The following is a 26,763-nucleotide window of genomic DNA, read 5'->3' on the forward strand; positions in this document are numbered from 1 at the left end:
CAAGAGCCCCTCTTTCACCAATAACACATCATATCCTCTGTTCAGATGTCATTGTCCTACCCTCCTTCTCCGATGCACAAGGGAGGAAAAGGAGAAAATTTACTTGTGTATCAGCTACCTGAAAGGCACTCTGGGGCAAGAGACAAATCACTGTGAAGACTGGGGAATGGAGAAAACAGAATAAAAGCCACAATTCCCATTGAAGATGCAAACATGCTCTATGGAAAAATCAAAAATATTTTTTAAAACCAATACCCATTCTGTAAATGGGAACCAAAAAAGGAGAGAAGGCAAAGCCAGGGAATGTTTTAAAGTCTTAGACTTTCTTTAGACCTTAATTGCCCCACTAGAATTCACTCTGGACTGAAGTATGCAGAAGGGAGGCTCTCATCTAGCCTGAAAATAACCGAACATGTGTAGCCCATAAGCAAAGTGGGAGTTTGCCAAATTCTGAGTTGGGAAAGGCCTTTTAAAATAAAAATTTTTAGAAGTAGAGTACTTCATTTAATAAATTACAAATGAGTAATATCCTCTACTCATTTATATCCAAATGAGGATATCCTTTAAAAAAAAAAGTTCTAAACACATTATACGCTATTTTACTTACTTAGCACACACTGGCGTGGCCCTGACTGGTGTGGCTCAGTTGGTTGGGCATCATCTCATTCTGCAAAGTGAAAGGTCGCCAGTTCAGTTCCCAGTCAGGGCACATGCCTGGGTTGTGGATTTAGTTGGTCTCAGTCAGGACACATAAGAGAGGCAACTGATTGATGTTTCTCTCTCTTTCTCCCTCCCTTCCCCTCTCTCTAAAAATAAATAAATAAGATCTTTAAAAAAAAATCACACTGGCATGAACAGAAATGGAATTCTTCTGAAGATGGAGCAGTGCCTTAGAATAGCGGTCCCCAACCTTTTTGGCACCAGGGACAGATTTCATGGAACAGACTTTCCACGGACTGAGGGGATGGGGGATGGTTTCAGATGATTCAAGCGCATTACATTCAAGCTCACCTCCTGCCGTGCGGCCTGGTTCCTAACAGGCCTGGACTGACACCAATGGAAGACCCAGAGGTCGGGGACCCTGCTGGGGCACTACCTCCCACACACTTTCCACCATATACCTCTCGGATGAGAAAGGGCTAAGCTTCACCCTAATATATACATACTTATTTAATTACACACATCATAAAGGTACTACTGCATTAATTACGTACTATACGAAACACACACAAAAGGAAATATAAGATGAAATATTTAAAACAAATTTTACTGTATTTATCTATGATGCAAAGAAATGTTTTGTTCTTACTAAAAATTGCAGAATGTGATATTTTAACATGAGAGTAATGTGACTGAATATCCTCTCAGGTTGGAACAAAGTGATTGTTTTTCATCATGTTCAAGAGTAATTGAAAATTCTGTTTATTTAATAAATATTTAGTTTTAATGACTCTGTTGAAAACAAAATCCCACAAGGACAAGTAGATTCAACAGCTGCACTAACTAAATCTTAATACTATTTTTTCCCAATTCTCTTCTACAATAACACAAAGACTTTTCAATGAGATTTGGCCAAGAAATTCCCTTCCTTCTTGATGTCACACAGTTGTTCTTATGGAACAAATGGAAATTGTCACATTTAGAAAACTTTGGGTCTTAGACATACTGAAACTCTTCTTATAAAATAATTTTTTGAACAGGCCAGCAAATTCTTTTTCTGAGATTTAAGGAAGAAGAGGGAATTTTATGTTATACACCACAGTTCTGGCAACAAAATCTCTTCATAATAGAAACTTTTTCAAACCTCCATTTTCAACATGTTCTTGCCCAGACCTGTGTTCTTCCTAACGCCACCTACTTTCCCACTTGCTGTTCTGAGGGCCTTCCATTCATCTGAGGGGCAGAGGAAGTGAGGGTCACCAAGACACGCAGCGCTCATCAGTGCCCGCACCACGCTACCGCCTTCCTGCTGTTGAGGATGTGTATTGTCTAGTTTTGTCTTCAAGGTGTGTTTCCTCTTTTTTTAAAAATTATAACGCTTATTAAATGTTTTTAATCCTCACATGAGGATATGCTTATTGATTTGAGAGAGAAACAGAGACATCAACGTGAGAAACATCAATCAGTTGCCTCCCGCACACTCCCCTCCTAGGGATTGAACCCGCAAATGGGATACGTGCCCTGACTAGGAATCAAACCCACGACCTTTTGGTGTATGGGATGATGATCTGACCAACTGAGCCATCTGGCCAGGGCTTCAATCTGTGGTTTCTTTGCAGGACTCCTGTTAAGCCACAGGTGCCTCCTGTGAAGTTTGGCTGAAAGCAGATAATACCCCATAGGGAACAGACAGGTGAGGGCACCCGTGGGCCACTGGCTGTCTCACGTTTGTACTCAGGAAAGGGCTGGTATCAGCAGCAGTATCAGTAACACTTAACACTTCTTCATCACATTAAAAAAATGTAATTGAAAGCTTCACGACTGCTCCTTGCACCCAGTGGGTCACAGTGCACAGGACACCTTGGAAACTTGCTAGAAAGATGGCTGCACTGGGCCTGCCTCAGGAAGGAGATTCCTACACCGGCGCTCATCATTAAATCCTCTCCCTGGAACAGCATCTTCAAACTTTAACTTTAAAAAGTTAAAACTGATTTGCCTGCTAGTTGCTACTATTTTGTCTACTGAGGAAATTGGAGGTAACCTTACAGATAGGCTTACACAGATCATCCTAACAATATGGTACATATTTAGGCAGACTGACTTCAAACACCATATGCTGCTGCTGAGTGGGATGGTGCCGAGGATGGAAAAATATTGGGATGGCCAAAAAGTCTGTTTAGTTTTTCCTAAGTAAAATAAAAGACACATTTTTCATTTTCTCACTTTTCACACTTACGATCAGTCACAGCACCATCTCCATACACTGCACAATTGTTTTATTTTTGCATTTCAGTTGCGTTTTTAACTTTGACTAATAAAGCATAATATGCCAAAATAGTGTGTATTTTCTTCCATCTTTATTTTAAAATGGCTACACAAAAATTCACCAATTTTGATGTTTTTTTAAAAATGCATGCTGATATGACAGCTGCCACGATGCAATCTGAAAAATGTTGTTCCAAGTGAAGTTAAAGACAACTAAGCGCTACTAGAGCCATTGTACAGAAAAAATTCAAACAAACTTTTTGGCCAACCCAATAATAAATGTCACGCATCATGCAGAGTATCTGGCCCAGAATAGGTCCTTAAAAAATGTTTATTTTATTAATTAACGAATAAATGAGTGAATGGCTAAAAGATTCCATCAGAACTTCCTAGTGACAACATTCTGCACTGTTTTGAAAATTTTGTTTTAAATTAGTGATGGGTTTAGCTGAACTGGTGAGCTGATTCCTGAAAGAATATTTTCTAACTGAATTTTCATGGCTTAATAATTATCAGCATTTATCCTTGTGCCTCCTTGGAATCCTAGGGATATTCTAAGATTTGGGGAAAACGATTACAAAATGTACATGCCAAATATGGCCCAGACCAGAGGACAGAATGGTGTATGCCTATTCTATTTCAGGAACTGGATAATGTATTCTGTATATTAGGTCATGACCTCCTCATTAACGACTCTGTGAGATAACCCTTCTTATCCCCCTTTACAGAAAAGGTGACTAATGCTCAGAGAGGTTAATTAACTATCCTCTCTGACAGGAGTGAATGGGGGTTCAGGACTCTGAACTCAGATCCACTTGACAGGCTACATGCTTCCATTCCAGCCCTCTGCTATTGCCCATCCATCCCACCCTGCCACCAACTTCTAGGTCTACAGGACAACTATAGCTCAAAGACCAAATGTGGTCTGCTGCCTAGTTTTATAAATAAAGTTCTATTGGAACACCTCTCCTTTGTTTTCGTATCATCTACGGCAGCTTTCATACAACAATGGCAGAGTTGAGTAGTGTGATGAAGCCCATATGGCCCACATAACCAAAAATACTTATAGCTGGTCTTCCACAGATGAATTTTGCCGACTCTCACCCAGTGTGGACATTCTTTGTCTTTTCTGCTCTGTGACTTCCTGTCAGAGGAACAATACACATATCTCTTTTAATCTCTTCACCTTCTCCTTTCCAAATTCAATGGCCAAATATCAAAAATCCTTCTCACATAATTTGAAATTTGTGAAAGCAAATGTTTTTTGGTGCTAAAAATCACAAGCAATGTGGTAACATTTAATCAACTTCCTTTTTTGATTGGCCAGAAGGTACAAGTTATCAGGCCAAAAATTGCCCAAAATCATTAATAAGTTTGGTTCACTTTACCTATTTTAAGGAATCCTGAACTATTTGCTCTCAATTAATCTGTTCTACTCTTTGATCGCTTATTTTTCAGATTGGGAAAGATAGATTTAATAGTGCTTCCTTGAAACAGGCTCTTTAATTGGAAACATCACAGCATTTAGCTCACTTTGTACTCCAGCAATTAAGAACAATTTGGAAAAGTGTTGTTGATTTTTTTCCACCCTATTGTCTCCTTGATTAGATTTCCGAAGAGTCAGACAAAACAAATGACAATACTAGCTACCACTATTGGTACAAATAAAAGCCCAACAGCCAGATTACTTACTATGAGAAATGTGAGCCATCCTCATCCATTTCATCAGTGTCTTACATTTATTTCCCTGTATCCTTGCCTCCTGTGCAGGTAAGTGGCAATACCTCTTATAAAAGGCATCATTTTGCATCCACCGTTACACAATTATCTTTTCTTCAAATAAGCCAAATCAACAGAAGAAATTATTTTTCTTGATTAAGCACCCACATTTCTCTTGGGAGGGAACAAAACAAACAATTAATCTTTCCTTATTTGTTCTCAGAAGTCCCTGCCTCCTTAAACGCAGGCTATCCAGGTACCTGTGGCAGCCAGTCGGCAGCAATTAGGCCTGAGCAGAAAATGAATGGACTGCAGGCTGAGGGCCTAATGTGCTGAGAGTCTGCGTGAGAGGGCAAGGTTATCCCAGGAAAATTCCCTTGTTGTCGGAACACCATTCAAAATTACTACCTGACTTCAGCATAATTAACCAGGCTTGGGAATTTATATGAACTAAGTAATTGGAAAGAATTAGCAAGAGATATGTACATTAATCTTTACCAGTTACACAGTGTTTAATGAAATTAAGGGTCTGGTGCTCATTCTTGCTTTGCTTAGTTTGCACACTTGCTATTTCACCTGTAGAACAAGAGAATCTGCCATAGAAGGATTAAAACAAAAACAACACTCTAGGGAGAAAACTAGAAACAACCCCAAAACTCAAAAGCAGGCTCTTGGTTAAGTAAATTATAATGTATCCTTAGCATAGAATATTATGGAGCCTTATTAAAGCTGTTTTTAAAAAGGATCTTTATCTATTAAAGATACATACTGAAATATTTATAGATAAAATATGATATCTTGGAGTTTTAAAAAAAATAATATAGGAGGGTGGGATAGGTATGAAAATATAGGTAAGACCGCTCCTGAGTCAGTAATTATGGAAGCCCGATGATGGGCGTCTGAGATTTTATTATATGCATTTTGTCTACTCGTTATATATTGAAAATTGTCATTAAGGAAGTTAAAAAACTGTCTTAGAGAAATATGTAGTATCTAGTAAATGTTTATGATATGTTTTTAAATTAAAAAATAATTTACAAAGCACTAGAGATGACACAAATATTTTAAAATACATGATTAAATGTATGCCTAGTAAACAGAAAAAGGAAGCACACCACAATTTTGAGATGCCTAAGTCCAAGTTTCTCAACCTCACCATGACTACATTTTGGGCTGACTGTTTGTTGAGGGCTGTCCTGCGCGCTGTAGGATGTTTAGCAGCATCCCTGACCTCTACCTGCTAGATGCCAATGTCATCTCCGTCATCAGCTGTGACAACCAACAATGTTTCTACGCATCACCACATGTCCCCTGTGAGGTCAAATGCCCAGGTCCAGAATCAGTGGTCTAAGTGGAAGAATTACAGAAAATTATTTTTATTATTTGTAGTTTTCAAAATCGTTGAATATGCACATGTGTATAAACCAGAACACTGTCAAAAGTGCTACTCTACTAAAACTATCTTAGCCTACGAAAAGAGCAATCTTGATGTCTGTGAAGAAAAGAACTATGTATATCAGAAAAGAAATGACTATAGAATAGATACGTAGTGATCTTCCTGTGATTAAACAAGAGTCATCAGCCAAAAGTGACCCTCGCCACAAAAGCTGGTTCCTTTAAAACTCACGAGTCCCGTCACCCACAAATCTGATAAAATACAAATCAAAAGTATCTCAAGAACAATGCCAGGCTTCCTAAAATCTCATCTCAGTGGAAAACTGCAGCATTGAAACTCAAGCCTACTGCAGCCAGCTTAAAGGAATGAATATTCACAGAAATACAATGCTAGTTCAAGGTGTTAAGTTGTTTCTCAGATAAAACAATCTATTTTTAAAGGTAAGTTTCAATGGGAAGAAAAAGTAGCACATGGCCTACCCATACACATGAACTGGCATCACTGACTATCTGTTTCCAGGCGGGGCTTTGAGCTGGCTTTCCAGCAAGGAGTGCTGGTCGGGGTGTCCTCACCAAACCCACCTGTCCCAACAGTGTGCCCCTGGGAGTCGTGCCGGCAAGAGCAGCCCGCTCTTCGAGGAGAAGCTAACCCAAAACGTTCATTCTATTATCCCAGGGCTCTAGTTGAGGTCACTGAACCTTTCTTACTGTCTACTTGAAAGTATTTTTTTGATCAGTATACATGCCACGCCAGGCAGTCAACATTGGCTGATTCATAGGTTTGAAACTCCAGAATTTTCATTTTAAACCTGATCAAAGCTTCGTGGCCATAGCGTACTGGATGCATGTTTCTACTCCATTCCCCTCTTTCACACTGATTCCTGTACATGAAATCATAAACATTTTTGAGGCTTCCTAAAGCTTTTCCAACTGCCATTACTGATGTCATGTCCACTGACCTGTATTACGTCTGCAGACTCATTATCCCCAGCCCTGATGGTGGGGTGTCCACCAGGCTCACTCACCCAAGGTGAACAAGAAGCCACTGTCTGAATTTTTTAAATATTCATTTATTTCTTTGAAATGAAAGTGTATTGTTTTCTTTAAAGGAATAATATGTATGACTGGTTTCAGAAGTTTAAAACAACTGTTCTGCACTAAAAATTATTTAAAAAGAAGTATTAAGTCATTTTGAGATCAACAGGGAGCCCACAAATCACTGAGAAAAATAAAATTCATTTGAAATTAAGCAGCACAATCTATACAATTGAAATACAAACCTTTAAAATATATATTGAGAAGAAATATTGTATATTGACCTGGGTGATTATTTGTAGCCCTCATAAAGTATTTTTAACTTAGCACAGAGAAAACCTTCTAGAACTACCATAAAACCCAAGAATCTATAGGTCCCTGCCTATGAAAACTAAATTTAGAAAACAGAGGCTTCTAAAGTGTTTTTCCATTCATATTTTGTCAATTATTTCACCAATTATAATGACAAACTTATCTGCCAAATTCTGGATAAGTGGTTAGGGTTTTTCTGTATAAAAAACAACCACAGAAAGAAGGTTATAGGATCTAACCAGGCACAACAGAAACATGTATGCACAACAGAATCGGAAAACACTTGCTAGCAATGATGGATTTAAGTTATTAACAGATCAAAAAGAGATGGATGGTGGTTTGCTTTTCTTAATCTACATCATCATCTAGATCTATTTAAAGATATGTGGTGTACTAACAAACTTGGTTAAGGTTTTGATAAAATCAGTAAAAATAATCTGCCCCTGTTACATTGAGTCTGTATCGATCAATAAAATCACTTGTACAAGGAAAGTACTGTTAAGTACTGACAATCCCAGCCATTAATATTATTTAACACACTGTTCACAATCTTTAACGAGAACAAAGAACAGTTTGTCTCATGTTATAAGCAGCACCTTCACAGACACTGTTACTTCTATAGGCTTCTACGGTGTTTTTTTGAAGTCCAAACTATACGTCCTCTTTTCACCAATACACCTCTCCCGCAATATATTAGGTCTTGTTCTTTACTTCAGTTGCAGTTTAAAGGAAGTTCTTTGTAAGAAGCGAAGATGCCATTATATCATTTCTTAACCTGTGAATTAAACTCAAAATTGTAAGGCCCTGAGCTAAAGGAGTAGGTGGCCGCTGGGAGAGCACGGGCCTTCTCAACTACATTCTGAGTTTACTAGGCTTCATCAAGGCCTTCACCTTGTTAGCGGTGAGTTAAAAGAGAAAACTTCAATTACTCCTCAGCCAGAGTTAGATGGTTAGGGACAGATATATGTGCGCAACTTAAAACCATGAAAATGGAAGGTGGAGAAAAAGAAAGCATAAAAATGTTTTACACAGGACATGTTTTACCGCTATAAATTTCTATGAATATATGAATGATAATAATGAGAAAACCCCTTTAAGAAGTAAAATTAACTTAGAGATAATTATAATTCTAGGACCTTAAACAGAAACCTGTTCTAAACTTAACCTTTGCTCATAGTCCCAGCAGTGAATGGTAAGTTGTGGTTTGCAATTTTGCTGTGATAAGCAAGAGGGAGCCCCGTCTCTTGTAACTGAACCTTGAAAACATTACAAACCTGGATCTCAGTTCAGTTTAATTTAGTCTTATTCTGAGCTCAATTATGCCTGCCCAACAATTCTCATGGAGTGATTAAAAACCAAAAAAGTTTGGCGGTCTGCACAGAGCTTGGAGAAGGAGCCCTTTAAGAGAATATTAACTGACAGCGCTCTTTAATAAAGTGAAGAAAAGATGAAAATATGCAGCTAAAAACTGGCTCTTGGCTCTAAAATAGCCATGTTAGGTAATTCCAGGTAAAATGTCACATTTATAAGTGGTTTACCATTGTTAAAAGTAAGTCCACGAATACATTCTAGTGTAGAAGAAAATGTGGTTCACAGAATACTTTAAGGGCATGTTCCAACTAAGACAGAAGCTGCCTAGCAAGTCAAAGAGAACACTCCCTGAGAAAACACTATGGTGGTACCTGACGCACCTGCCTAACATAATGGCCACATGCTTCTGGAGGTAACTTGGACCTTGTTTAGGAATTTTCATGTAGCAACAGGTGATGAGGCAACTGTTCGGGCAAACAGAGCTACTGTTTATCCAACAATTTTTGATATAAAACACCATTCTGGCATTTTAAAAGCAGTTTCCATTGCATAATTGTGAAGCAGGATCTTTAGGAAAGTAAAGAAGCTAGTGGAAGAGAAAGATAACAGGCAGGAAAACATGCCCAATGGAAGCAGGAAGGCAGCCTGCTTTGGAAGGTAATGTCTTATTAAGCAGGGTGATGGGCATTGGGGTTACAAAGGGTCAAAAGGACGGCACAGAGACTAGTATTCTGTGAACCCGATGACAGTAAGCCTACATCCAGGCTGTGTGATGAAAATAATAAAAAAATGTTTAAAATGGTCACAATGCAAACTTTTGGGGGACTATCTTGTGGGTATGGTGAAAGTCTACTTCACAACATATGTGTTAGAGTACGACAGACTGCATTTTATAAATGTGGGTGGGAAAAGTGGGGGAAAGAAGGACATCTGTAATAGTAACAACAACAAAAACAACAACAAAGGGTGTGTGCTCCAGCGGGCCAGTGTTGAAATGCACTCTATGTCTGACCAGTCACCCGCTGCCATAGGTGGACCCTAACAGAGAATCCTGCAAAACCTCATTCCTACCCACCGAATGAATAGGAAATGAAATCCACTGTCAAATATAATCTTACAGTCAGTAAAATAATAAAACTCATTTTCCAAAATCTGTCATTGTCTGAAGAATGTATAATAGGAAAGTATGTATGTCATTGCTTAGAGAATTCTCCAGTGTAGATGCTGGTAATATCTGGACAACTGGGCAGAGGGATTTAGCACCTGAACATTCAAAAGGGCTCAAATTTTCTTGGAAAGGAATCCTTAGGGTCCCGAAAATACCACTTATATGTAATTTTAAAAATGCATCACTGAGGTGTTCAGAAAGTAAAGAATCTACAGAAGCCTTAAGTTGAATATAAACAGAAATCCTGACAGATAAACAAGCACAAAAGTTGGCTCTGTCCCATGAGCAAGTTGTGAACCCTAAAAGGTGAGCTCCAAATAAAGCTGCTGAAGAGTACATCTCCAGGGAAGGGAGAATGAGAAATAAATACTTTCAAAGATCTGTAACCAATCTTATAAACACTGGGTGGTCCAAACATCCTTTCAAGCTAAGAAGTCCCAGTTGATAGGGTTCTCAAGTGATTGGCAAAAGCAAATAAAAATCTCTCTGCATAAATCAAGTTCAATAATGGATATTAAAAAATTCCCAAAGATAAAAGTACAAGGAAATTGATGACCTGACCAAAAACCATGAAAAGCCCAAATAAACGAAACACACTTAACACACATACTACGAAGAAAGCAAGCACCAGCAGAAACAACAGACAAGAAACTTACACCTATGAAGACATCGGTTATTATAATTATCAGACTCAGAATAAAAAATAGAAAAATGGGGAAAAGAAAATATTTAAAAATATGATATCTGAGTATTTTCCAGAAATGTTGAAAGGCACCTATATTCAGCTACAGGGAGTACGCATACACAAAAATCCTCAAAAATATAAATTAAAAAAAATATACAACTAGATACAGAACGACTATAGTAAAAAAGATTCCACAGCAAAACAGAAGAACACCAAAGATTAAAAAAAAAATCACATAAATATCAGAGATAAATGACAGGTTACTTTCAAAGGGCAAAAAAATTCAACATTTCTTGTTTGTGAGAACTGATATTTTATGACTTTTATTCTTTTTCACGTCTTTCAAAAACAATGAGAAAAATTATGTATCTTTTAAAAATAGAACCAAATACTACCTTATGATTACTATATGGACCTACTATATCCTTTTAAAATATACATTATGGAGTGTCAGTGAGCTTATTTTTTTCTATATCTTGTAATATTTTGCTACTTCATAATCCTAAGAATCATTTCATCATTACTCATCAATTATTCCCAACTACGTTAAGAAAATACTTGAATAAGAAAACTGAAGAATTATGGAACGGTCTAGAAGAATAATGAAATAAATAATAATCATTTTATCATACTTCAGTTTTCCCTTAAAAATTTTTTTTTCATTCACTTTATTGGGGTGACATTGGTTAATAAAATTATATGTTTCCAGTGCACAATTCTGTAATATATCACTGGTATACTGAATTGTGTGTTTGCCTCTCCAAGTCAAGTTTCCTTATCATGTTGCTTCAAAGTACTCATTATTTTACAAATAAGTCTGAAGATATCATCTTTAAAGATTTTTAAAAGTTTCATTGAATGTAGTTAAATATTTAGCAATTTTCACTTTCTATCCAAAATGGCAAAGAAAAAATTGGCAGGGAAAAGTGTTTCACAATTATTAAAAGACTCAGCCAATGACTGCAGGAACAGCTAGGAATACTATACACCACCACTATCCAACACAAGTATAGCATAAGCCACATATATATTTTGTAATGATTTCCAATGCAATTTAACATTTACATTTTTTAGTAACCATATTTAAAAAAGCAAAAAGGAACAAGTAAAATATATTTTGTTTAACCCAATATATACAAAATATTATTTCACTTGTAATCATTATAAAAATTATTGAGGTATTTTCCATTCTTTTTTGTACTATGGTTTTGAAATCTGTGTAATTTTTACATTTATAAAACACTTTGATTCAGAAGTTTGAAATTCTCATCAAACTTCTAATAAAGTTGTCTCTCACTCCCTTTGAATTTCTGTAAGTTATTAATTAAAAATCTTAATATTACAGAAAACTAAAAATGGTCCGCTGGATTCTGATGGTTAAGGGTGATTATCATTTTCTTTTCAGGGAAACTGACAGTTAATGCGTCTAAAGAGATAAAACAGAGATTTGAAAATATGACCAAAAAACATGTAGGCAGAGTAGAAAAAAATTAAAAAGAACCCTTAGAATCAAAAAAGCATATTACTAAAATTTAAAAGTCAGTGAATGAACCTCCACTTCCAATAAGATGGATGAGATGTACTTTTTCTTATTCCTTTGCTAAGTGGAACTAAAACCCTGGACTTTATATGTAAAGTAAACATAAAAAATTACAAAAGGTTAAGGGAAGAAAGACGACCCGAAGAATAAAAGAGTGCTAAGTTTTATCTCACCAGCACTTTTGTTCTGCCTCATGTATCTCAACTTGGAGCAGAAAGAGCCGGCAACCAGGAAATGCCAACAGATGTAAACAAATAAAGCCCCAATCAAAGCCTGTTTCCTTTAGGAAAAGGACTGTATAAGAGACAGCCTGGCGAAACAGAGAACTTTTAGACACTGACCACTCTACTCCTGCCAAATACCACAGAAGAAACTGTGGTCACCTCCAGTCATGCCGGCATAGGTCTAGTGCCAAGTCCAGACCTAGTGCGGAAACGCTTGGGTGGGTATACGAGGTATCCAATGCCAGCGTGGTGTCAGAGAAGGCCCAGTAAGGAGTTGGGGCCTTTCACCCCCATGAGCCAGTAATGCGCTCCCTCCCACGCAGTTCGTGGAGGTCACACAGAGAGCTGGAACTCCCTTCATCTCAGCAGTGATAGTAAGTCCCTTCCTACCCCAAGTATCAAGGAAGGCAAGGGGCATCTGGTGTTCTACCTTTACCTGGCAGAAATGAGGTGGAGTCCCCATCCCCCACTTTCTCCAGACTGGCAGTATCAGAGAAAGCCAGTGAAAACAGGAGGTTTAAATAACTTGATCCAGAGTCTCATGACATAAGGCAAAATTGTCTAGGATTCAACCAGAACCATTCATTATACTAAATCCAAGGTCTCAAACTGAATGAAAAAGACAGTCAATAGATGCTAATGCTGAGATGACATAAATGTTAGAATTATCTGACAATGATTTTGAGGCAGCCATGATAAAAATATTTCAATAGGTGAATATGAACAGATATGAAACAAATGAAAAAATAGAAAAACTCAACAAAGAATGAAATAAAAGTCTCAGTAAAGAAAAGCTATAAAAAAAAAGAATCAAACAGAAAATTTTTTTAAAGACTTTATTTTTAGAGAGGGGAGAGGAGGGAGAAAGAGAAGGAAAGGGACATCAATGTGTGGTTGCCCCTTGCCCTTGCCCCTACCAGGACCTGGCTCACAACCCAGGTACGTACCCTGACTGGGAATCAAACCCGTGACCCTTTGGTTCACAGGCTGGTGCTCAAACCACTGAGCCACACCAGTCAGGGCTCAAACAGAAATTTTAGAACTGAAAAATACAATAACCAAAATAAAAAGATCAGTGAACAGGTTAAACCCCAGATGGAAGAAACTGAATAAAGAATCAATGAACTGAAAGATAAAACAACAGAAATTACTCAATCTGACCAATGGAGAGAAAACAGTCTAAAAAAAGAAATGAACAGGGCCTCAGGGCCCTCTTGGACTATAATAAAAACTCTACATACCTGTCATCAAAGTCCTAGAAGGAGAGAGGGAAGAGGGAGAAACGAAAAAATTACTTGATTAAATAATAGCTAAAAACGTCCAAATCTGGAAAGATACATAAACTTGCAGATTCAAGAAGCCAGGAGAACTCCAAAAAAGAAAAACCCAAAGACATACACACTAAGACACATCATAATTAAACTTCTGAAAACTAATGACAAAGATAAAATCTTCAAGGCAGTCATTTTAACACAACATCTGATGTAATAGGTGAAAAATAATTTATATGACAACGCATTTTTTTTAAAATCAGAAATCAAGGGGCTAAAAGGAAATGGCACAATATTTCCAAGTCGGGAGGGAAAAAAAAGACCTTAGTCCTAACCCAAAGTCCTATATCCAGAGTGATCAGACTTAAAACATTCTAAGGGTCTTCTAATGTTCAAGAGGAAAATCAAGATAATTGGTAATCACTACAAGAACAGATATAAACTAACAGAGGGAGAGAAATGGAAAGAGAAAAGGGAGGAAATGTGCCAGCAATTCAAAAGTGGGCAAAAAGAAAAAAGAAAAAAAGCTCAAAAATAGAGGGAGTAACAGAAATCTCAAATAGTTCAACTAAGCCTAATTACATCAGTAATCATGAAAATATAAGTGGGAAATTTTAACGCACCTTTCTTTTTATAGATCAAGTGGTTAAGTTATAGGAGATTGGAATAGCATGCTTAACAGGCTTGATGTGGTTATATACAGCACACTGCACTTTAATTAGAGCATGCACATTCTGAAGCACACATCGTCTATTTTAATAAATGCTTCAATGTGCTGCTGAAAAAGTTAAATATATAATACTCTTTGATCCAGTGCAGACTGCTGACCAAATGGAACTTTATACTGTATTATATAATTTAAAGATCGAGTGAGAGAAGGATGGTCAGATAATAGAATCTTCTGAAGATATCATCCTGCAACTACTGTATAACAAACCACCTTCACCCCGGCTGTAGAATCATTTTCTTCAAGTGAACTATTTTGTAAGGATTTAGAGTAGCCTAGATTATTCTTAGTCATGATTTCTGTAAGCTGTTTATGTTTAGCTCCCAACAGTCAATGTACATTTAATTATTGTTCACTTCATTAAAAAGGTGAAAACATAAACAACTGTTGTTCTCAAGTAAGTGACATAAGATGTGGGTACCTTTCTCAGAAAGAGAAATTTCATACAACTGCAACAAATGGAACAATTGATGTATGTAAAATTCCCACAAAAAATCTTTACCTGAAAATTACACCAGTTTGTAATTTAATGTTGTTACTGAAGAATGGAGAGAGACCTGCCCATTAAAATAGCCTCAGATAAATAAATGAAGCCATGAGTAAACCTCAACCATACCCGTCCTTTGTTCTTTCTATTCTGAAACATTATGAATAGTCATCCCGGATAAGGAAACTTTGCCAGTTATGTGTAGGCATTAGAGCGCTTCTGTCATTCTTTGTGTCCTGTCCTTGAATCACCTTTTCTTTCTAAAGGCTCATGTCCCCCAGCTTAGGGAAACTTACAACTATTTTGCCTTTGATTATTCCCTTCCCTACAGTTGTATTTTCCCTTCTTTCTTTCTGGAACTCTAGAAAGAAGTAAGATATTAGGTCTGGAAGGGTCCTCTATGTCTCTTACCTTTTGTTGGAGAGTTTTTGTGTCTGTACTTTATGGAACAGCATCCCAACTACAGAGAGCAGATACTGAATGTTTTCAATAGTATAACACAACTAATTCTAAGAACTCTTGGGTGTTCTCCAATTTTTTCCTTTTACACAGTATCTTAATGTCATCTTTAGATTTAATCCCTTTGTGAAACTCTTGGCTTATTAAATCAATATTTTTCATCACCAAAAAGGATATATTCAGGGAAAAGAAAGGACTGCAATTCAGAACCTAGAGACTTGGTGAGTCACATGCAAGTTCCTATTAAATCAATTTTAAAGATATATTTTGTGTCCTGAATTATCTTTCCTGAAGAGTCAGTGTTTTAGTTCACGTTGGTCTTTCTGTTCATGCTACTTGTTTTCTGCAAGTGCCTGGCTATCTTTGATTATCAGATCTTACTGAAGAAAGCAGCCTGGGCGCCTTGGGTGGGTTTCCTCTGCTGGTCTGCCAGCAGCATGCTCGCCACAAGCCTCCTTCCAAGCGCAAAGACAGTGTGGGCGGGGCATGTAGCCTGGCAGGCTTTCCGTGAGGGCTGTCAATTTGGGGGCCCCAACATCCTCGTTAGAAGCCTTAGCTCTCTTCAGCCATCCTGTTTAATACAGGATCTGGCAGAAGTAAGGCCTGCTTGAGTGTGGTTGGTAGGGTAATAATATGGGTGTAATAACATAGTTTTATTTTGAACATTTCACCTAAAATGTCATATGGTGTGCTTGAGTGTGATATTGTTATGTTACAGAGTTACAAGCTTAGGATTTTCCAATAAAAGATTTTGCAATTAAAAAAAAAAAAAGGCGCTATTTGTGTTTGATCCTGTTGTACTGTTTTGTTTTTAGCAGAAAAGTCATATATATATATATTTTTTTTGGCCTGGTCATAAACATCAGGTTGCCTATATTCTGTACAGAGTAAGCAGCCTGGGCACCTGTCTCACATATACAGCCTGAATGAAACCACTTTCACTGTTCACCTTGGCCTCGTCCTCACCTGCCAGTTCTAAGAAGCTCTCCACCACACCACACGTCTCATGGCTGAGTATGACTGCTGCTTTCTGCCCTCTGTTGCATCCATGTTCATACTCCCGGAGTATTCCATCTTCCAGAAAGCTGTTAAAAATTTTTCTTCCTTTGACGATTCCCTCTTTCCCCTGCCCATCCACTACTTAACTATTGGGATTTATTCCTTCTTAAGATTTTATATTTTCGTTTCAGTGGGATCTCAAGAAATACGGGAAGTATTCTCAAATGAGGACATAAAATTATTATATAAAACATGTTCGATGGTCAAATCAGTTTTGGAAACCCCAATTAACTTATTTGTAAGATTTTTGCTTCTATGCAGATGACTTAACATAGAAAACTGACATCCTCATACTTCTTACAGGATTTTAAATATTCAAGTTACAGATTGAAAGACTCACCAATCTATTGATTTATCAAGGAAGATGGGCCATAGATTAGTCAATTAAATTATAGTAGTAGATGATTATAAGGTCTTTTTCTTTACTATTATTATTATATCCCTAAGTAAAATTACATGTCAAGGCTGAAAAATGTCCCTCAACCTGGAAAATCTGTAATACATAATAATGAAAAGAGCCATACTAAGAGTTAAGAAACTAAAATTCCAGTCCAGTCTACAATTAATATACTCCCAGAAGAGAGACAAGTTTCTTTACACCACTGGACATTAGTTTCTCCATCTCTAAAATACAAGAGCAGTGTGGGCCGCCTTAGGAAATGTTTGCACTCACCCATGGACCAAACTGCTCCTTGGACAACAGGAAAAGCTCAAGAGCTAATCTCCCTGTTTTATGGGTGGGAAACTGATGCCAGAGAGATGGTCATGAACATAACCAATGGGCAGACGGCAAGGTGGACTAGAAAATGTCTTTGTGCCCTGTGAGCTGGAGATGGTATGGCTTTGGAGTATTAACTCTTTCTCAGGTTTATGGGCTGGAACTGGGCCATCCCGATCAGCTCGTGCCCAGAAGGCTTAGCTGCAGGATGTCGTCTGCTAAGTACTGGTGACACTTACGCCCTGGAGTTTGATGCAGGAGTAAGTTCTCACAGTGAGTGTGATTCTGACTGGAGTTCCTTCTACACAGAGGAGTAGAAGGAACAGCAGTAATGGTCGTCTTTTCTTTTTTCTAGTTGTGAATACATTTTACTTTTTATTTTAAAGAGGCTTAATCACCAAAAGTTATTAAGAAATGACACTTAAGCCAGGGTTTTCACTTCACTTGGGTAAAGCATTCACACTCATCTTTGCTATTTCCATCTAGCTCCCACTGCCTGCAAATAGAATCAGGTGGAATAAGGAAGGAAGTTCCCTTGAACTCCCCGGGAATTTTTTGTTTGTTTGTTTTAAGACAACTGAATGCTACTAGAGCTATCTTATGGGAAAAACCAAACAAACTTTTTGGCCAACCCAATGCATACTGAGTGAATTTTTTAAAATTATATTTTATTTATTATGCTACTACAGTTGTCCTGATTCTTCCTCCTTTGCCCCCCTCCACCCAGCACCCCCACTCCCCTAGGCAATCCCCACACCATTGTTCATGTCCAGGGGTCGTGTATATAAGTTCTTCGGCTACTCCATTTCCTTTTATATATATATTTTATTGATTATGCTATTACAGTTGTCCCACTTTTTTCTCCCCTTTATTCCCCTCTACTCTGCAACCCCCACCACCAGCATTCTACCCACTTAGTTCATGTCCATGGATCATACATATAAGTTCTTTGACTTCTCCATTTCCCATACTATTCTTAACCTCCCCCTGCTTATTTTGTGCCTATTATTTATGCTTTTTATTCCCTGTACATTCCCCCCCATTCGCCCCCTCCCCCTCCCCTATGATCTCCATCTGTGATTCTGTTCCTGTTCTAGTTGTTTGCTTAGCTTGTTTCTGTTTTTGCTTAGGTTGTTGATAGTTGTGAGTTTGTTGTCATTTTACTGTTCATAGTTTTCTATCTTCTTCTTTTTCTTAGATAAGTCCCTTTAACTTTCCACATAATAAGGGCTTGGTGATGATGAACTCCTTTAACTTGACCTTACCTGGGAAGCACTTTATCTGCCCTTCCATTCTAAATGATAGCTTTGCTGGATAGAGGAATCACGGATGTAGGTCCTTGCCTTTCATGACTGAATACTTCTTTCCAGCCCCTTCTTGCCTGCAAGGTTTCTTTTGAGAAATCAGCCGATAGTCTTATGGGAACTCCTTTGTAGGTAATTGTCTCCGTATCTTTAATCTTGGGTAATGTAATTATGATGTGCTTTGGTGTGTGCCCCCTTGGGTCCAACTTCTTTGGGACTGTCTGACCTTCCTTGGTCTCCTAGAAGTCTATTTCCTTTGCCAGATTGGGGAAGTTCTCCTTCACTATTTTTTGAAAGTTTTCAATTTCTTGCTCTTCCTGTTCTCCCTCTGGCACCCCTGTGATTCGGATGTTGGAACATTTAAAGTTGTTTCAGAGGTTCCTAAGCCTCTCCTGATTTTTTTTTTTTGAATTCTTGTTTATTCATTCTCTTCTGGTTGAATGTTTATCTCTTCTTTCTGCTCCCAATCGTTGGTTGAGTCTGTTTCCTTCCCTTTATTGTTGACTCCCTGTATATTTTTCTTTATTTCACTTTGCATAGTCTTCACTTTTTCCTCCATTTTGCAACCATACTCAACCATTCCTGTGAGCATCCTGATAACCAGTGTTTTGAACTCTGCATTTGATAGGTTTGCTATCTGTTTATCGCTTAGTTCTCTTTCTGGAGCTTTGATCTGTTCTTTCATTTGGACTATATTTCTTTGTCTCAGTGGGCCAGTCACATAGGAAGAGGCAGGGCCTTAGGTATTCACCAGGGCAGGGCAACCCAGTTGGCTGTGTTGTGACAATGTATGTGGGGGATCGGTCACAGAGGGAACAATGCCACTTGCTTGGCTCCCAGCTGGCTTTCAGTCACTTCCCCTGCTACTCACAAGCAAACTGGGCCCTTCTAGTGCCAATCCCCAAGTGGGTGGGTTTGTGTACATTCTAGGACCCTGTGGGTCTCTCCAACGAACTCTTCTGTGAGGCTGGGAGTTTCTCCTGCCACCACAACCCCCCTAGATTTTACAGCAAGAGGCTTTGAAGCTTTCTTTTCCCCCGCTGAAACCCTGGATTGTGCTGTCTTGCTCCCCTGTTGTTCCTCCCAGCTTATCTGCCCACAAATGTGGGACCGCCGGGTCCTCCAGCCGCCACCTTACTACGTATCCTCTCTGCCTCGGCTGCCTGTATCCACCCTTCCTCCTGCTCTGGATGACTGTTTCTTCTTTAGCTCCTTGGTTATCAGACTTCTATACAGTTCGATTTTCTAGCAGTTCTGATTATTTTTTGTTTTTAAATTTGTTGTGCTTCTTTTGTTTGTGCAAGGAGGCAATGTGGCTACTCTGTTTCCTATATTAACATGGATATTCTGTAACTACCTATTTTTACTTCTTAATCTCTTCATGAATTCTGTCCCACCACCCTCACATCTGGCAACCACCAAAACATTCTCCATATCCTTGATTCTGCCTCTGTTGTTCTTGTTTGCTTAGTTTTATTTTTAGGTTCAGTTGTTGATAAATATGTATTTTTGTCATTTTTTTGTCCACAGTTTTGATCTTTTTTAAAAAAGTAACTCCTTTTAACATTTCATATAATAATTTTTTTTTATCATGATGAACTCCTTTCGTTTCTTCTTGCCTGAGAAGATCTTTATCTGCCCTTCGATTCTCAATGATAGCTTTGCTGGGTAGAACAATCTTGACTATAAGTCCCTGATTTTCATACTTTGAATATTTCTTGCCAATCTCTTCTGGCCTGCAAAGCTTCTTTTGGGAAATGAGTTGACGGTCTTATGGGAACTCCTCTGTAAGTAACTAACTTCTTTTCCCTTGCTGCTTTTAAGATTCTCTTTGTCTTTAACCTTTGGCATTTTCATTATTAGGTGTTTTGGAGTGGGCCTCTTTTCATCCATCTTTTTGGGGATTCTTTGTGCTCCTTGGACTTGCATGTTTATTTCCTTTGACTATTTTTTTAAATAGATTTCCAATTTCTTGCTTTCTTTTCTCCTTCTGGAACCACTATGATACAAATGTTGGACCTCTTGAAGTTGCCCCAAAGGCTGCTTATACTATCTTTATTTTTTTTGCTGGGGGGGAGGATTCTTTTTTTCTTCATGTTGTTTTGATTAGTTGTTTTTTCCTTCCTTATGTTATATATCATTGATCTGATTCTCGGTTTCCTCCACTCTACTGTTGATTCCCTGTAAATTGTTCTTTATTTCAATTAGTGTATCCTTCATTTCTGACTAGATTTTTTATGCTGTTGAGGTCCTCAATAAGTACCTTGAGCATCTTTATAATGAGTGGTTTGAACTCTGCATCTGACAGATTGCTTATCTCTATTTTGTTTAGCTCTTTCTATGGAGTTTTGATCTCTGTTCTTTCATTTGGGCCATGTTTCTTTGTCTCCTCATTTTGGCAGCCTCTCTGCATTTGTTTCTATGTATTAGGTAAAGCTGGTTTGATCCTGTGTCTTGGTAGTGTGGCCTAATGTAGTAGGGCTCCTGTAGGTCCAGTGGCACAGCCACCCCTGTCACCCAAGCTGGGTACTCGAGGTGCACCTTTCATGTGGGCTGAGTATACCCCTCCTCTTGTAGTTGAGCCTTGGTTGCTGTTGGCAGATCAATGGGAGGGATTTACTCAGGTCAATTACCAGCAAGGACTGGCTGTGACCAGTGACCAGTGACCAGTGACCACCAACCTCCACTCTCTGTGGAGGATCAGCTGTGCAGGGGCAGGGTGGTGGCTCTCTGATGTAGTCTGTAGCTGCCCACTGGGTGTGCTGGCCCTGGGGTTTCCTGGGTGGTGCAGGCCAAGGTCAGCCCCCACCTGTGTTTTGCCTGGGGTACTCTACCTGAGCTATAAAGTGATCTGAGATGGCTGCTACCTGTGCTGGTCTTGGAGATTCCCAGAGAAGCCAAGCTATGAATCTAGGCTGGCTGCTGCTAGTGCCAGGCCTGGGGCTCACTGAAGCCAGCTGTTGCTTGTTTGAGAGGATTTAGGAACCTGTGAAGCATGAACCAAGACCAGCCATTCATATGGAAAAGCAGTCTGGGTAGACCTGTAAGTCAGGTGGGGCAGAGTCTCTGGGTATCTCCAAGGCGGGTCAAACATCATTAGCCAGGTTGATGGAGTCTCAGATATGACACCAGCTTGCCTGCTCTGTGGGGAAGGTTTAGAAAAAAGAAATGGCCTCTGCTCGCATTGATGCCAAACACTTCAGTCTCTCCCTGTTTACCACTGGTGCCCTTCAAGGTGTTTCCCTGGTGCTGGAGCTCAGAGGGAGTGAGTCTGACTAGGTGAGTCTGTGTGTTGGTTCTTTAAGAGGAACTGCGTGGGGGTCCAGCAGTTTCTTCCACAGACTTAATCCCTGCTGGTTTTTGCAGCCAGATGTGGTGATTTATCTTCCTGTCACTGGAACCCTGGCCTGGGGAGGCCTATTGTGGGACTGGGACTCCTTGCTCCTGAGATATCTCTCCCAAATTTTTATCTAACACATGTGTGTGGGGGACTAGCCCATTCCTCATCTGCGCCTCTCCTACCAATCTGGATGGATGTGGTTTCTTTAATTCAGTAATTGTCAGGCTTCCATTCAGCGCAATCTCTGACAGTTCTGAGTGATGGCTGTTCTACATTTTAGTTGTAATTTTGATGTGGTAGTGCAAAGAGGTGAGCCATGTCTGCCAAAGCCACCATCTTGACCGGAAGTCACATCCCCAGGGATTGAGATGACAACAAATTGAATATTAAATGCATAATAGGAAATAAGCCCTCTCAGTACTTCAACCACATCTTTCAAGCCCTGTTTCTGAGACTAGAGAATTCTAAGCTCCATTTGAGTGTCACTATAAACTTCTCTTTGTGCCAGATGATTTTAGCCGCATATTTATATTCAAAGTACAAACAACTTAAAATGTTTACACTTAGTAGTAATGGAAGTCATGTGTCAAATACAATGGGAGGAAAAAGGGTAAAGCTCTCTTTAGAACTGAAGCTTGAAGATACACAATATCTTTGGAAAATCTGCCTTACAAATAAGAATGCATTGTTTACCTACACCATTTAATTATAGAGAACATACATTTTTACCCTTTGCATACAATATTTAAAGTTTTAGTTTTTAGTTTTTGGTTTGGTTTTACTCTGCAGTGTTGCCTGAAGCTCTGGATGTCTGTTAGCTCCATATACATACTCTCAAAGCACACAGCCACACACTTTCCTGTCATTTGTGGTGCCCATTTCCTTTAATCTCCCACTCCAAGGGAGACCAGTGAAGGACTCACCACCATGTTCAAAAGCAAAAGAGCAAAAACAGTGAAGAGAGCCCTCCTCAGGCCTCAGAATGCTCTGGGGGCTGCCGGTTGTCAGCTTTCCTATCAGCAGAGTAAAGACTGGGAAAACTACAGGAGGCCAGGAAAGACTTGGCATCTTCCCACAGGGAGCGAGTCCTCTGAATCTATCACTAAGTACAAGTCTTTAGTGACAGCTTCTCCGCAGCCTCTAATCACCAGCAACTCAGGTAAAATTGCTCAGAAAAGTTCCGTAGAGGAAATAGTATGCTGGCTTAACACAGCCCATAGCTGCCCTCCTGAACAGAACCCACCCTAGGGTCAGTGCTAAAGGGGTCAGGAAGATACCAATGGAAGAAGACAGCCACGGCTGCCGATAACTTTGATGTAACACGTCTTGGAGATGGACAGATCTTCATAACTCGTAGGTGAAGTCCAGCTTTTTCTGAGAGCCAAGTCTCCCTAAACACTTATCTCCCTCCACCTTGGTCCTTCTCATGCATCAGCCTCTGAAGTGGACTCAGGTGTCCTGCCTGAACACAAGGCTTCCGCATGCTGCACCCACCCCTCAACTTTATCTCAGCACTTGCCCTGTACAGTGTTCTTTGGATAGTGAAGACTACACTGAATGTTCACCTGAGCCCTCTATCTTTTTTTGTTTTAAGTCTTGGAGACACTGACACTTTCCTTTTGCTTTTCCTGTCACTTAGCAGAGAAAGTACTCCCATCTATCTTATTTAGGTAATTCTGTTTGTAACTCTCATGTGCAGAAAAGAGCATCCCACTGCATTCTTTTAAAAACATATATTCTAATTTTCAAAGAAGTTGGCACTTCATGAAAAGCAATTTTTATACACTCATTCGCAATTTGATTCCAAAGCTATATTAGCCAGGCCCACTGAAAATTACTCAGTTTCTCTCACTATCTCCCCAACACTAAAAACCTAAAGGCTGGGAATGTTATGAGAAAGCAATAAATCTATTTTGTAGAGTTGAATGAAAAAAAAATGAGCAGACCATTCTGCCATCAGTTTTTACCTTTTATATGAAATTTTCACTTCCCTGATCCACATAACTAATTTTAAATAGAATCTAATTAAAGCTAAAAGAACCAGCCAGCAACATATCTATAATTTTATACTTTATTTTAAGCTAGAATGTTTGGTTGCTTCATATACTTTGCATCTCACCCAGAAGTTCTAAGAAAAATTACTGAGCTAAATGATTATATAAATTGCATTATATTAACTGAGAATCTAAACACACCTTACCTGTAAATATGTTTCCAAGCCTTGTCGTCGTTGTTCCAACACTTTTGGGACCCAGTTCCTCACATGTTTAGAAGGGATTTCTGGAGTTTTAATACATTTCTTAAGCTATAAAGACAGAAACAAAAGAAAAAACAACACATGGAGAATGTCTCTTAATTATAAAGATGTTACGGGGGAAGCCAATAAAAAAAAAGTGAGCTGTTATCACCAATAAAAAGAGAGAGGAAAATATAATAACGCTGAAATTCTGAAAAAATTGTTGACTTAGCTGCCCTACAGTTCAGATTTCAGGATAAAATTTTTGGTGTTTTTGGTAGTTGTTGTTATTGTTGTACATCATCTGTATTTCAAGCTGGAATTTTTTTCTAAAAAATTAAAAGCTCAGTAAGTGAATTTTTAAAAAGTAAAAAGTTTATAATTTTTCAAATTAATTATTACAATGAAATTTTGTGTGCACGAAGTATTTTTCTGATCAAAAGTCTTTCTACATATTTTTCACATAAAAAAGCAAACCAAAATGCCATTGTGTATGATCATTACACCGTAAAATGCCATATGAACCAAACCACATTGTTTGTAGAGTTTCTTGAAAGTTTTATAATAAAACGAACTAAAAAACAGAGAGACTGATCCTTCCAACATTCCTAAGAATTAGGTCCAACTTCTGTTCATGAAAACTGAATGATGGTTCTCAGCTAAGCCTTTAGGGGCAGCAGTTTTAAGGGCCCATATAAAGGGAAAAAAATTCTATTGGAAGTTGAGTTAGAAATACCTGTGTTAGGTGTATCCTACTACATCCACGTACTAAACCTGTGAATATTACCTTACATGTCAAGGTACTTCACATATCTGATTAAATTAGGGGTCTCACAATGAAGAAGTTGTTCTAGACTATCCAGGTGGGCTCAATGTAGTCACAAGAATCCGTATGAGAAGAAAGCAGGAGGGTCACAGTCAGAGAGAAACTGAAGTGGTGCGCGCTGAGGAGGGAGAGGGGGTCATGAGCCCAGGCAGCCTCCGGAAGCTGGAATGGGAAAGGAATGAGTTCTCTCTATAGCCTACTGCCACCTTGATTTTAGCTCAGTGAAACTCACTTTGGACTTTTGCTCTTGAGAAGTATAAGATAAATTTGTGTTGTTTTAAGCCACTAAATTTGTGCTAACATGTTACAGCAGCCATAGGAAACTAACACTGCCCCCCAAATGGAATGAATTAAAATATTCTAATTAAAAACTTGGAAAACCTACTGAGATCGCTCCCTCACTACACATGCAAAGAAACAGCATAACAATCTCTAAGAAAACGCACGGTTAAACCCCAGCAGCTAAAACTATAATAAAAAATTCTTCCCATACATTAGCATATATTCACCATTAACCATTCTAAGCTAAATGTTGCACATCATGGAAAAAAGCGGTCTTCGTGCATTTCAAAGATCAGCTCTTCTAGTGCAAGACACTAGGCTGGGCCTGGGTTTGCCTCCTTCCTCCACACCTGAAGTGCCATTAAAATGATAGTGGGAAAGGGCTAGCTGGAACTCCAGACCTGTTCTTATCTCCCTCACCGATAGAACTATATTGTTGAGAATAATAATGAATTCTGCTAAGTTTAGTGAAGAAGCTAAATTTCCCAAACTCCCTTGTAGAGAGTGGAAGCCAAGGTAATCTCAGGAGTCACTGAGAAGGCTTTTTATAAAAAACTTTTAAAGTAGAGCGAACTCAGCCGGCTTGCACTTTCTATCCTACCCTCCTTCCACCGGCTCCCTGCCTAAAATGTGACCACGATGGCTGGTGCTTCCATGACCATCTGCTACCATGAGGCAGCTCTCAGGATGGAAGCCAGGTGTTCCAGATGACTGGACAGACAGAAAGAAGGAGCCAGTGGGCCCAACAGCCTCCTAAAGCCACCACACGGCCCCAACCTGCCCACCTCCAGACTTGCTTTTCTTAGATTTTATTTATTTATTTTTAAAGAGAGGGGAAGGGAGGGAGAAAGAGAGGGAGAGAAACATCAAAGTGTGGTTGCTTCTCGTATGCCTCCTACTGGGGACCTGGCCCACAACCAGGCATGTGCTCTGACTGGGAACTGAACCAGCGACCCTTTGGTTTGCAGGTCAGCGCTCAGTCCACTGAGCCACACCAGCCAGGGATGCAGACTTGTTTTTTAAAGAGGATAAACTGCCCCTCCCCCAAACATTCTTTTTAAGGTTACTTGGACTACTTTTTTAACCGGAATTTAATCTTGATAGATGATTTTTTTACAAAAGAAAGAAAAAGAAGAAAGTCAAAGGGAATAGGACACAGACCAATAGAACACAGCAGAGAGAAAGGCATAACCACCAAGAGAGAGATGAACAAATTACGACAAGACAGAAAGCAGGAGCATGGCGATGAAGAAGAGAGCAGAGGAAGCCCCAGTCCAGACCTCCTCAGGGAGGGGATGGCAATGGGGGTGGACCCCAGTCTTCTCAGCAGCGCTGAGAGGCTCTGTGCTCAGGGCTGGCATGAGAAGAGGTTTACATCATACCTGTGCCAAAGCACATTCTATCTCCACCCTCCACAGCAGAATGACTAGCAGCCTGGTTTTTATCCCTGGCACACACACTCCACCCCATTGAAAAAAGGATCAATGTCCCTAGAGAAAATGAATGAAGTGTTTGGGTTGGACAAGGGTTTTGCCATTTGAGTCATACTGGGGCTCATGGGGTTCCCAGCCTAATAGCTGGTACTCTCCCCTCATTCCCTGTAATGAGGTCCCTTAGTGACACACCCTACAGAAGGACCAGCCTTATATACTCAAAGCAAAGGAACCAGTGACAAATACCCAGAATAATTAACCTCGTTGGATGGGTAATCAAGGACCACTTTCATAGGAAAGCAGTACT

The 26,763-nt window shown here is 39.1% G+C and overlaps 1 protein-coding gene across 1 annotated transcript in view; it reads right to left on the reverse strand.

Moving 5' to 3' along the window:
• SNX24 (sorting nexin 24) overlaps positions 1-26,763 on the reverse strand; it is a 144,365-nt gene that overhangs the window by 36,045 nt on the left and 81,557 nt on the right. Inside the window, exon 3 of the mRNA XM_054589901.1 lies at positions 23,880-23,984. Within this exon, the coding sequence (XP_054445876.1) occupies positions 23,880-23,984 (105 nt within the window). The remainder of the gene's footprint in view (positions 1-23,879; positions 23,985-26,763) is intronic.

Source organism: Pteronotus mesoamericanus, unplaced genomic scaffold (assembly GCF_021234165.1).
Source record: "Pteronotus mesoamericanus isolate MK-2021 breed Mesoamerican mustached bat unplaced genomic scaffold, CSHL_Meso_final scaffold_167, whole genome shotgun sequence".
Lineage (NCBI taxonomy): Eukaryota > Metazoa > Chordata > Mammalia > Chiroptera > Mormoopidae > Pteronotus > Pteronotus mesoamericanus.